This window comes from Mesoplodon bidens (genome assembly GCF_964165515.1).
Source record: "Mesoplodon bidens genome assembly, chromosome: 2".
NCBI classification, from domain to species: domain Eukaryota; kingdom Metazoa; phylum Chordata; class Mammalia; order Artiodactyla; family Ziphiidae; genus Mesoplodon; species Mesoplodon bidens.
In genome coordinates this window covers 125,907,208-125,921,416 of record NC_138177.1, presented here as the reverse complement: position 1 = coordinate 125,921,416, position 14,209 = coordinate 125,907,208, and the positions used below count along the sequence as shown (strand labels likewise).

At 32.5% G+C, this 14,209-nt stretch overlaps 1 protein-coding gene across 1 annotated transcript in view; it reads right to left on the bottom strand.

The window, feature by feature from the left end:
• Positions 1 to 363: 363 nt before the first annotated feature.
• Positions 364 to 14,209, bottom strand: part of LRRC40 (leucine rich repeat containing 40) — a 52,068-nt gene continuing 38,222 nt past the window's right edge. Inside the window, exons 11-15 of the mRNA XM_081226593.1 lie at positions 11,981 to 12,088; positions 9,359 to 9,469; positions 6,969 to 7,046; positions 4,244 to 4,429; positions 364 to 1,801 (exon numbers count right to left, since the gene is read on the bottom strand). Of these exons, the coding sequence (XP_081082719.1) occupies positions 1,696 to 1,801; positions 4,244 to 4,429; positions 6,969 to 7,046; positions 9,359 to 9,469; positions 11,981 to 12,088 (589 nt within the window). The 3' untranslated portion in view covers positions 364 to 1,695. The remainder of the gene's footprint in view (positions 1,802 to 4,243; positions 4,430 to 6,968; positions 7,047 to 9,358; positions 9,470 to 11,980; positions 12,089 to 14,209) is intronic.

Here is a 14,209-nt window from a genome sequence, read left to right as displayed (position 1 = left end):
AATTTGCAAATGCAAGCTGTATTCTCCAGTTTTATTTTACGTATTGACACTAATCAGTAAAGGTGTACAATGTGATTAGAATGCATTTTGAAGATGCTTTCTGTACAGATACAAAATACAGGGACTAAAATAATGCTGTGCAGTGTATAGCAGAGCCATTTTTCGGCTTTGGTGTACTCAACTTTTTCAGTATTTAAAAAAGTGTTTTGAATAACATAAAAGTCTCTTTATTGTATAAATAATAAAATGTCACCTTATTGTAAAATGTCTTTTGTTTAATACCGAAGCAGATTTCTTAGGCAGCCACAGAGTTGTATGAAAAGGACATGTTTCTTTTAAACCAAAAACATAAACATTGTAATCAATATTTGAAAAATGTAACTTTTTAATGAACATGTAGTATTTATCTTTATTAGCAATGATTTTTTTTTTCATAATATGAGCATGTCTCAATCATCCAAAAGCTATCTATCCATCCATCCACCTATCTATCTACCTACTTACGTACCTAGCCATCCATCTATTTATATAAACTAATATACATTTTATTGATTAGTTACTTAATAGAATCACATAGTATGTTTTATAATGACTGACTAGCCTACTTCTGATATTTTTGGTATAAATACAAATGTTCATATTTGATTTTTATCAAATATAACAAATTCCCTTTTAGAAAATTACCACATGACTTCAAGCAAATTTAAAAATTAAGACCCTGGAAATAAAAAAAATGCACAAGGATGGATTAGAACACATCAACAGAGTAATTATATATACAAATACCTGCTTAGTAAGTATTTAAACAAAATACATTTCAAGGTTTCTATGTAGTATATGCTATTATTTTCTGTTGCTGTTATCCATAAAAATTAATAAAATTTCAGTACTTTTTTTTTAAAGAACAAAAGGTATTTTTTAAATGCTCATACTCTGAGGGAAAAATATGCAGATCCAGTTTCTTTAAATTTGTTGAATCTAGAAGTACTAGATTACTGTATGGAAACTTAACACTAAGACATCTTAAAAAAAAAAAAAACACAGTCAAGTTTTAAATTCAGAATTGTGAGAGCAATTATAACAACACTTTTACTATTTTCTCCACCAATAACTATATCTTATGTAGCATTTCTGTGACATTAGAAACCCCGACAAAATGATTTCATGAAACATGTAAAAAAGGCTAGGTAAAGACATTTCAACTACATAAACAAAAGCAAGCCGGTAAATATTAATTTGAAACTTATACTGACACCAACCACATCATAAAAGTCCTATTATGGATAATGAAAAGTCTTATTTTTTTAAATGCCAAAGAACAGTATTAAATAAAATTCAATTCAATTTTATATCCAATAAAAAGGTAGAAATTGGATGGTCATATTCAATGCAATTGGTCATAATATACGTAACACAAACAGAAATGGGAAAAAAAAACCCACCTCTACAACAATGCTTTGTCATTATAAAAATATTAAACTGTGATAAATAAAAATTCACTTCTGAAGAAACTGTTTGCTGTGTTATAAGGGAATGAAAGTGAGGATAAATCTTATGCAAAACATTCAGAGCAAATGTATGAACACTATACGTAGTTACACCATTATAAATGCACATGATACCTTAGAAATATGTTAGTTATCAATCTAAGAACTCTAAGAATTAACATGACCAAGATTATGTAACAACTCCAACTTAAGTAGGAATTCGGTCTCTCAAATATTCCAGAATAGCAGCTGTTCCTTTCATTAATGTGGCTGCTCGAGGAACGCGGAACGGATTTCCATCTAGTAGCAATGTCCTAAACAAAGGAGAGAAATTAAGAATTTAAAACATTTTCCATTAGGGAGGCTTTTCTTCTAATTTCATTTGCTATTTTATAAGTAAAATTTGTGTGTTTTAAAAAATTTGTCCCTTTTCAAATCTAAGCATTAAAACAATTGGAATTGTAACTACAATAATGACTGAAACAACATTAAATGAATACATATTATGTGAAAGGTATTGTTCTAAGTAACTTACATTCACTGACTCTCTTAATTATCTTAACAACCCTGTGATGTAGGCACCATTAATATTTCTATTTTATAGATAAGGAAACACAAGTTCAGGAAGGTAAGAAAGGCTTGTCCAAGATCACACAGCTATTAAACAGAAGAGCTGGGATATGAACCATCATTTTACCCATCACATTCTCAATCCTATAATGATCATATACTAAATGGTTGAATTATATTTATACAAGTGTTAGAATGAGCAAACTGACAAATACTCATACCAAAGACTATAACATAGTCGATATATCCTTTTCCACACTGGGAACATTAACACGCCTGCCCTCATACTCCTTCCCTTGACCAGACACAAATACAAAATCTATTTTAAATGTTCTGAAATGAGGTTCAGTTTAAGATCTAAGGGCTGGTTGATTTGTTTCTTTACTTAATTAATGAAATATCTTAAATTATAAGATAGAGACTTTTATATTAATTTTCAATAACTTAAGTGTTTATGTAAATAAAAGTCAAAGGATTCACAACATATTATACCGTAGATCTAAATTATATCTTCAAATATTCCTGTGCCTTGGGAATTATTTTAAAGAATGATTTTCTTAATTTATAGAAAAAAAGTTAATTACAGTCAATCTTCATTACTCAAACAGACTCCAAACTTGCTAATTTGCCTACTCACTAAAATTTACCAGTAACCTCCAAATCAATACATGTGGCATTTTGAAGGTCATTTTGGACATGCACAGAGCAGCAAAACATTTGAGTCACTTGACAGGCACATTCCCAACTGAGCTCAAACAAGGTGACACTCTGCCTTTTTTGTTTCAGCTCCCATACTGTAAACAAACGTTCCTTCCATGGCCTATTTAGTGCAACATTTTTTGTATTATTGTACTTTTTCTTGGTGATTTCACTGTTTAATATGGCCTGCAAGCAAAATGTTGAAGTGTTGTCTAGTTTTTCTAAGCACAAGAAGGATATCATGTATCTTACACAGAAGATACGTATGTTAGATAAGCTTCATTCAGGCATAAATCACAGTGCTGTTTGGCCATAGCTCTATATTAATGAATCAACAATATTAAATAAGGCATCTTAATACAGAAACACACGTAACACAAGGTTATATGTTGATTGGCTGATGAAAACGCGACCAGAGGCTTGAAAGAGCCTAACTCTGTTATTTCCCCTAGGGAGTAATGGTTTAGTACTCACTAATTTGGTGTTCGCAGAGACTTTACAGAATACAACTATTGCACATAACAATAATCGACTTACTTGTATTCTATAATTTTCAATAATTAAATTTTTCTGACACATTCTGTTAATTACTGGGCTTTCTGTTCATGTCTCAAATTCCCTTTATATTCACTTAACAAGCACTTATTAGGTGCTTACTATGGTCTAGGCACTGGGGTAACTATTTTCCAAAGGAGGACAAAGAAATGGTATAAATGAGTCCACATAAAGCAGGATGGGAAATCAGAGAAGGGACTAACTCTGCCTGGAATATCGGAAAGGTTTTCAAAGGTGATAATTAGGCTGATTACTGATAAAAGCAGGATAAAGGCACTTGAGGCTGAGGTAACAGCAAACACAGAATAAGAAGGACCATGCTGGCCTTGAAAAAATGGTAGTAGGCTGTAATCAGATATTGAAAAAACTTACATGCACAGCTAAGGAATTTATATTTCCTTGACATTTTTATGCAGTAGAGTTTCAGATTATACACATACATAGTGATGAGAAAAGTATCACTAGAAACAATCAATTGCTGTATTTACACATATACATACTGTATAAACAAAACTAAAAAATATATTTGGTAACATTTGAAAAACAGAATTGGGATTCGGAGTTTTGTTACCTGGTTTTTTGTTTGTTTGTTTGTTTTGCTGTATGCGGGCCCCTCACCGCTGTGGCCTCTCCCGCTGCAGAGCACAGACTCCAACGCACAGGCCCAGCGGCCATGGCTCACAGGTCCAGCCGCTCTGCAGCATGTGGGATCTTCCCGGACCGGGACACAAACCCATGTCCCCTGCATCAGCAGGCGGACTCTCAACTGCTGCACCACTAGGGAAGCCCTGTTACCTGTTCTTTTTAATGGGACATTAAATTTTTTATTTCAACTTGCCTGCAAGAGTACCTCAAAAAACAAAAACAAACAAAACAGAAAAACAACCCTTCAACAAATCGAATGGGAAAACTTAGTATAATGGTGCATTTACCTTAAGTTCACACAATTACCGAGCTCTGGTGGAATTTGTAGGAGGTCATTATTTTGAAGGTCCAATGTAATCAGATTTTCCATTGTCTTCATTTTCTGAGGGTCCAAAGATCCAACCTGATTGTTACTAATCAAAATTGTTTCAAGTGTGGGAATTCGATACAGAATTTCAGGTAGTATTTTGAACCTATAAGAATATGAACAGAACACCTAAATATATTAGAATCAGAAGCAAAATCATCCCTTCAAATAGATGGTCCTAAGTTTGATACCATGAGATAAAGTTTTCTTAATGTAAGTTTTTAATATTTGGTATAAGTTCTGCATTTAAATTTTTCAGAAAATTTTTTGAACCTGGATTAATTCTGGAAACCTTGAAATATATGTTAAGTGGACAGACTTGTAACAGTTCCTATTTAATGTATAAAATCAAACAAAAATTTGGAGTAAATTTTCCTATGTTTTTCTTTTCTCGTTCAGGAGACAAGGAAATCTTCCTGAAATGCTCTCTGTATAATGTCTCCATGTAGGTATTCTTCCTTAGTTCACTTTTACTTCTTATGAAAGAGAATCACTGCCAATATTTTAAGTAAAAGTTAGAGATTTATACTTTGCTTTGACTTAAGCTTCAAATCTGACTAGTTTTGTCATTTTTTCAACAACCAAAAATACACTCATTTTGGTTTTTGAAAAAATGACAAAACTACTATAGGCTGCTGGCTTTCTCACCCAAAGCAACCCTGAAGATGCCACAAGAGAGACGGGAAAGCTTATGGCTCTCAGAGCAATTCTCAGTAATTAACACAAAATCCCCGAGGATCTCTTGGGGGACAGAAGCTAGTTTGGTTTTAGTGTGAGACAAACTGCTGCCTCAACTAGAAAAGACAAGGATGAGCTGAAAGAAAGCTTTATAGTTGGCCTTTTCACTTCCCCATACTGCCCTTCCTTTGCTGCCTTGATGTTAAAAAAAAAAAAAAAAAGCAATAATGAAGGGTAAACTCAAGGCACCTCTGAAGTTACAGAGGGATCGGACAATCAATAACAAGGAGTACAGATGGACCAAACCACCCTAAGTAGTATCTCCTCTTTTTCCCGCACAACCCATAAACAAGGTAATTAAAAAAGATGTAGCTCACCAGTTAACACAGAAGTTAGGGTTAGGTTTTGCCAGCTCCCCAAAAGACATTAATTAACAATGCAATTGATAGCTCAATAGAGAACCGATAGTTCAATTCACAAATAAAAATGAGAAGAAATCTGAGAAGTGCATATATTTTTAAATAATGACAATAGTGGTATAACCTACACGAGAAAACACAAATAATAGAGTAGACGGAACAAAAGCTTAAATAGGTAATATTTTAACATCACTGTGCCTTAGATTCCTCATCTGTAAATGAGGAATAATAATAGTACTAAACTTATATACTTGAAGACCTTGGTATAGTATCTGTAATATATTAAATGATAGCTACTAATATTTATATTAACTTGTTACCAGAATCAACTTTCACCATAGGAAACAATATGACATAGTTGTTAAGAGCCCAACTTCTAGAGTCAAACCACCTGGGCTCAAACCCCAGCTCTATAATCTATGTGAACCTTAAGTGAGTTACTTAATTCCTAATCCTACATTTCTAAATGGACATAATAACAGAACCTACCATGTAGGGCTTTTGTGAGGATTAAATGAGGTAATACATGTAAAGTACTTAGTCCAGTGTCAGCAGATAATAAATATTAATAAATAAGCTCCCAATAAATATTAGCTATTCTTAATTATTAGTATCTTCATAGTATTTACAGAATAAAATCTAAATTTCACTGGGCATAAAAAGCTCTTAGGGCTTCCCTGGTGGCGCAGTGGTTGAGAATCTGCCTGCCAATGCAGGGGACACAGGTTCGAGCCTTGGTCTGGGAAGATCCCACATGCCGCGGAGCAACTAGCCCCGTGAGCCACAATTACTGAGCCTGCGCGTCTGGAGCCTGTGCTCCGCAACAAGAGAGGCCGCGATAGTGAGAGGCCCGCGCACCGCGATGAGGAGGGGTCCCCGCTTGCCGCAACTACAGAAAGCCCTGGCACAGAAACGAAGAGCCAACACAGCCATAAATAAATAAATAAATAAATAAAATTAAAAAAAAAAAAAAAAAAAAAAAAGCTCTTAAAGGGCTACTGCTTACACACCCAACTTCATTTGTGACTTCCACTCTTCTACTTCGCCACTTTATGGTCCGAGCCATACTGAACTTCTTGACGTGTCCCATCATTTTCTCACATCCTTGTGCCTTAGTACATGCTATTTGCTCTACATGGGATGCCATATCCCTGTGTGTCTGGCAAATGTCTATTTTCCAAGCCTCAGTTTCAGAGCTACCTCCTCTACCTTCAAGTAATCTCTGGAAACACCTATGTCTATGCACTGTGCTTCCACTACAGCGATTAGAATTATTTATTTGCATATCTGTCTTCCTACTAGGTTACAGGTTTCTTAAAATGGTTAAAAGAAAAAAAAAATCTACTAGACATCAGTTGTGAAAATTCTAAAAAAGCCACATGACTTTTAATTCTAAGTAGAACTAAGTGAAAATAAACCTGGATATTTAAATAAAGAAAACATATAGGGCCTTTTTGTTTATTTGGCTCTTCTAGTTGTATTCTCTAGTAAGACCTACAAATTTTCCACAGAAAATTGTTATTCAGATTTGTCTGTTCTGTTTCTTACCTATTAAAGGAAAGGTTGATTGTTTGTAGTCTTATCAATGATACCATTTCTTCAGGCAAAGAATTTAAAAAATTATTCCTAAATTAGAGAGAAAAAAGATGATTTACAAAGTTTGAAAATTTGTACAACTTTAGTTTATAATTAAAATGTTGACCAGACAAAAATTTATGCAGCTCAGTTTGTCAATTCTTGATTTCATTAAGGCTGTGTCCTGAGAATTCTGAATCGGTCAGCTGCTTCAAGTATTTGATTAATGTGCCAAATCCTAATGGCAATGTGCAACCAACTGATACTGCAATTAACTCTTTAATAATAGATTTAACAGGGTAAACACTGTAAACTAATCCCTTATCTCCTTCAAACTGCAATCAACAATACTTTCCAAAGCCAGAGCCCTTTTAGTTATGCTTATAAATACTACATTATTTGATATCACAAGTATTATAAGTATTTGATTAATAGAAATATTTCACATATAGACATTAAATTCTACTCCAAGAACAACTGAAAAATTACATGAAAAAGATGAAACAGGAAAATAAAGAGATTCTATATATTTAGAAACTTGGAGCTTTCTACTACATAAGTATTAAGTAAGTCCATTTCTACTCTAAGTTTAGAATTTCAATTTGCACAGTGTATAATTTTTTAAGATCTTACAATAAAACACAGCAGTAAAGGGAATCTCATTTACTACTGAAAAGATCTGGGAACAATTTTAGAAGAAAGGTTAACAAGAAGGTAGAAGCACTCTAGAGGCCGTATAAGTACTAATAATAGAAAATATTTGTGAAAAAGTTATATCCAACTAGATGGCTATCTATCATAATTGAATAATTTTCTCTAACCTATATCTTTGCATTCAGAAGTCAAGCCTAATATATGAGTCATACTTTCTCAACATATGTTGTGTTTTCTTTTCTCTGTACTTTTATCCAGTTATTGCCTTTATTAATTTGTACTGAATAACACAATGATGGTTTCTATCTTTTCCTGGAGTCTTATACCTACTGATAGCAAACATAAAGGCGTATTTTAGTCACTTAATTAGAAATTTCCAGGTATAGTTACAGACAGAGGCATGCGCACGTACACACACACACACAGGAGAATGGGATGAAAAATAAAGTCAGCAGCAATGGAGGCAGGAATTTATTCTCACTGTTCCATTAATACTGAACTAAAATGAGGTTTTAAACTGTTTTGCCAGTGTAATTACCCCTGGAAAAAAGAAGCAATTCCGCATTTAGCAGGAGCAGAGTTATTAGTGTATTTGCTTTAATCCCATAAAAAAAAATTTCGTCTCTACAGGAAGAATAAATCTTCAAACAGATATAAATAGCTTATTGTAATTTATTGTTTGAGCAAAGCAAGAGCAGCTAAAAATAACAACATATGAGCAGTAAGAAGCCCAGGTAATAGAAACATATTTTACAAATTAAGTTTTAAAGCCCAAGAAAATAAATGACTATCTAACCCTGAAATACTTATTATTACCCCCCCAAAACTGTGACATTTCTGATCCTGTCACTTCAACTTAGGACATATTTAAACTAAACTTCCTATTACCTCTGTAGAGCCTTAAATAGTTTCTTTTCTTTTTATTGCCACTCATAGTGTTCTTTTTCTTTATTTCTTGCCTTGCATGGTTAATATAATATTTTGAAACCAAACAGGTTCTTTCTGAGAGAAGTCATGCTAGCTGCCGTGCCAGCATAGGGTTTTGAGAGTTTTATGCAAAAAAGAAACAATGTGAAGCAAACACTTTCCATGTGCTATCTGTAATTTTGCCTAAGCATGAATCTAAATAATGTATTAATATTTTCTAATATTTTAAGTAATTTTGTCTTGTCACATAACTTGTAAATTACCTTCAGATGACATCTGATTAAAATATTTCCTAAATGCTTAATTACAGATTTCTTCTAAAATGTTATTAATAAACTAAAGACCAATTTCTTTTCTTAGAAAAACATGAGGGAAAGGGCAAAAGTTAGGTATAACACAAAGATAAGTTACTATTAGAAAAGGGAAGCAAGGCTTCCCCGGTGGTACAGTGGTTAAGAATCTGCCTGCCAGTGCAGGGGACACAGCTTCAAGCCCAGGTCCGGGAAGATCCCACATGCCGCAGAGCAACTAAGCCCATGGGCCACACTACTGAGCCTGCACTCTAGAGCTCACGAGTCACAACTACTGAAGCCCATGAGCCTGTCTCCACAATGAGAAGCCACCACAATGAGAAGCCCATGCACCGTAACAAAGAGTAGCCCCCACTCGCCACAACTAGAGAAAGCACACACACAGCAACGAAGACCCAATGTGGCCAAAAATAAATAAATAAAATAAATAAATAATTTTTTTAAAAGGGAAGCAATAGTATCAATAAATACCTGAGATCTAAAAAAGTTAATTTTTGAAGCATACATAATTCCAAGGATATAAAGGAAAGCTTATTAAAACTGAGATTGACATCAGAAACCATTTCCTTCAGTTCCACAATCCTGAAACAAAGATAATTTTTAAATGTTAATACTATTTGAATTCACTGTCAGAACTTCAAAACTACAAGCAGAGGAAAAAAATCTTACATTATTTTTGCTAATTAAGATTTTCTGTAACTGTTACTTTTCTCATAAAAATTGCAATCAGTTTGGATGTGTAACTGATAAAAATAGGTTTTTAAAAACAGCCATAATATTATCTATCCAAGAATTGCTATTTGACCTTAAATGTAGATTGAAGTTTAAGAAACCATTCAGTTTATATTTAAACCAATTATGGACAAAAAAAATTCAATCTAGGCAATGTTTATACTATATCTGTGACTTGAATCCATAAAATAAATTGTTAGACATATATTCTGTAACATCATAGTTATCGTTTTAGACTCCATAATATAAAACCATCTAAGTACCAGAAGTATCTGATACATCAAAATGTTTTTTAAATATGATATGGCAACATTTTAAAAGTATAGTATCTTATCCAAATTATCATTTAATCATGATTGCAAGAAAACAGTAAGTTAATTCCTAGGTTTGCTAAGTGTTACTACTAAGCAACTTAAGCCAAATACTTAGAGAGGAAGAATTAAATACTTCTAAGTAAACCTGATCAAACTTAGTAGTTTGAAAGTATGATATTAATTTAAGAACAAGAGATGTTACATATGATTTGCCAAAAAACAAAAGTTAAACTGTAAATCATTTTTGTCTATCATATTAGCAAAGAAAAAAAAAAGAAAGAATATCAAATGCTGTGCTAAAGAAGATTCTGTGAAAGATACCATAAGTCTGGATATGTAACTGATAAAACTTTTTTGGAAAGCTTTTGGACTTATATATCGAGAGCCATACTCTGATTTAGTAATTCTTCTGAAAATTTGGCTTAGAGATACAATGTTTTGTTTTATTTACTGCCATAATCAAGCTTATGGTATATAGATAAATTACATTTTTAAAGTATTGTTTACAACATGGGAAAATGTTTATGACAAATAAACCAGTCAAGATACGAATTATATGTGTAATTCTAAATGGGTAGCAGCTTGAAATAAAATATGCCAGGAAGTCAATAGAATAAATCAGTGATGAGACCATAAATTACTTGTCTCTTCATTTAGTCCAATATTTTATAAATAAGTATTATTTTTGCAATCAATTTTGTGACTTGTGAAAAAAACATGACAAAATAACTGTAGTAACAGAATAGCATACTGTTTTGCATAAAAATAATCAGACTGTGGGATAAAATGAGAAAGTAAGCAATAACATAATATCTTTTAACTCCTTCCATCTTCATCCCCAATCAGCTTGTTTGATCTAGGATCCCCAAGGCAAACTTGTCTTATCTAAGAGCCAATCTAAATGCTCAAATACCTTCTGAACACTTCAAAGGAGAGAAAAAGAAAATGAACTAGATCCCCTTTCTCAGTAGAATCTCTTAAGGTTATCATCTTTCAAGATCTACATTCCTCAAACTATTCTCTGTAAATAGAAAGCAAATAATAGTTTGTCTGACTTTTTAAAAATTTTAAGCTATCTAAAAAAATTTGGGGCAGTCAGATGAAATTTCCCCAATACATCACGTTCTTTTTTCTTTTTCTTTTTTTTAAAAGTACTTAAGTATTTATAAAGTGCTAGGTACTGGTTAAATGCTTTAAGTGGATATGTCATTTAATTTAATTCTTATAAATAGGTCTATTATTATCTCTACTTCACAACTGAGGAAACTAAGAGAAGCTAGTTATCCTGCCTAAAGCCACAAAGCTCATAGATCTGGGATATAGATACAAGCAACTGACTCTATTGCCCTAATTCTTTATGATTACCCTATCCTGTCTCCCATACTGCTGTTTTAATTGCAACGCTATTTGCCAACTTTCTTTGGGTATATAGTTAATGGCAAGATAACAATCATTTTTAGAAGTTCAACACTATACTAAACTAATATTCTCTCAAAACCTAAAGATTTTGCTATAATTAACATCCAGAGAGATGTATTAAACAGTACAAAGTACAAGGCAAATGATTTCTAATGTTTGTAAATGAAGAATCCTTTTCTAGGAGGAAAATGTTAACAGAGTTGTCAATTTTGCTTTTACTATCAGTGGAAAAATTCACTGGCTTGGCAATTCATTAACATAAAGCCCCAAATTCCTATTAATCTACATGAAATTGGCTTTAGATGGTCTCTTAAAACTTTCCTCTGATATTTCACTATATAGGAAAAAAGTAATATTTTTAATAATTCTAATACCTATTTTCCAAGTTTAAAATGTAAAAGAAAAAGAAAGTTTTAACCTATCTATCTCTCAGAACCAATGTTAAAAGTGTCTCAGGGAATACTTAAGTAAATTTTGCCAAATCCCTCAAATATTAACAATGTAAGAATTTTTACATGTACTTTTTAATTAAGAAACTATGAAAAGTAATTATTCTTGCAACTAAGATGCAAGTACAACTGAGAATGATTCACAACTTAACAGAAATAGCATCACGAACAGTTCTTACCTTTTGGGTATTTCACATAGCTGATTCTTACTGAAGTTAACAGAAGTGATAATGTTACTTTTTACTGCATCAAACACTTCATCAGGAATCAAAGTTGTTTGTTTATCACTAAATGAAAAATGGTTTAAAATGCATCATTCTTAGCAATCTGGAAAGATATGATTATTGCTTTTCATTTTTAAGGCCTTTAAAGATTTCATAAGGAGATTTTTCAAGACAGTTGATTATGAAGTTCTGTAAAAATGCTACTAAAAAAACCTGCCAACCCACAAAATGTTAACTGTTAGGAATTCAGACAACATATTGTGTCATAACACTGTGCCACACCTTCTGTGTAGTCATATACTCAATGGGAATAAAAACAGAGAGATATCTTCAGAGCCTAAGATGTCCAAAAGTCATACAGTAAAGGAACAGTAAATAGATTCCTCTATCTCAGAGTAAAACTAAATGTATAATTTAAAGAACTGTTCTCACCCCTTTTCTTAAAAATCTCTAACAGAGGTTAGCTCTCAACTTTCTTTGGGTATATAGTTAACTATAAGAACAATCATTTTTAAAAGTTCAACACTGTACTAAACTAGTTTTCTCATAACCTAAACCGGTTTCTCTCTCATTTAGCATGTGAAAAGGTACACAGAGTAGTGACCTTGGATTAAACTATTCCTGGTTCTTCCATTAATAAAATAAGCTTTGTAATTTACCTTCCTTAAACCTCAGTTCTATGAAATTAGAATCTGAAGAATTATTCATTGTTATTTATGTCAGAATTTTTGCAAATATAAACATAAATACATTTCCTTTTCATTAAAATTTTCAGTTATATTTTCAATAAAATATAAATTTAATCTTAAATGAAAGTATAGTAGAACTCTGACATTTGCAGATTTAACAATTTGATGTTATAATTAGCTGTTATGCTTATGTTATTCTTTTACAATTTTTAATGCCTAACCTCATCCACTTAAAAGAATCTTCAATGGAATGTCGAATGACTGTATGAGCAAGAAAACAATATTACATATAATGTGTGTTATGGGAGAACTGTATAAGAAAAGCATACAGTATACAGAAAGATAAAAGGATAAAAAAATGATAAAAAGCCTAGATTTCACTGTTATTATGCCTTCCACTTTTGCTTTCAGGACCCATTTTCTGCTGTGCAGATGGAGCACTTTTATCTTTTCCATCAGAAATGCTCAAGTCATGGGAAACTGATTTATTCAAATTAAACTTTGAAGATTTACGCTATGTTTAAAACTTTAGTTGAAGGCATTTATGCCTTAAGATTGGGAAATAATTTATATTTTGAATAGGATACTCCTGTCCAATTAAAGTCTCCAAGGAAAACAAATTACAATAAATTTAGAATCAAAACAATTTAAGATGTATGGTCTTAAGTGCTATCTTCATTATGCTTTTTGTGACATCTGTACCTTTAAAGAATGGGAATGATTATATCCCACCAAAAAAAATTGTATCACTACTACTTTATAGATTTTTTAAATGATTAAAAGCAAGAGCATATGTGAATTACCTAGTACAATGTCCAGCACAGAATAGAAACTCAATAAATCATATCCATGCAGGGTGAAGAATGGAAGCCAGAGATAAAAGGAAATTTAAGCTAAGAAATTCCAAGGCAGGAATCAAGTCTGTCTGATCATTCAGTGTAGTACAACAGCTAGCATAGAATTTGATACATACCTAGTAGACTCCAAAACTACCTACTGAATAAATGGCTATATTATGTGTAAGATAAGACATGCTAAATTGCTATGTTATGCTATGAGAAGAAGGACACAACTACAAGTAGGGAAGAGTACTACCCGGTGTTACAGTGTCAAAGAAGGAAGGTGGTTTAGGGTAGTGATTTCTATGTGAATGGAACATAACAAATCTGAAACAGAGACTGAATCTTAACCGTTCAGCAGGTGGTACCTACTGATACGTTAAGGAAAAGAGGCCAGAAATTAATGCTGGCTGTGTGGGTAACTGAACAAACCCAGTCACTATCTAACTTGAGTCTGTATTCTTTTTTATTTTCATTACAATACCCAGACATGAGCTAATCACTGCAAGAGTTTTGACAGTATTGGTTGTTTTTATCATTGCTGCCTTAGATGGTACTGAAGAATACTTGACAACCACTTCCAATCTATGCATAGGTATCTTCTTTCTCCAATCGAACACACAAACATAATATATAAAAATTATTAGGCTTCTGCC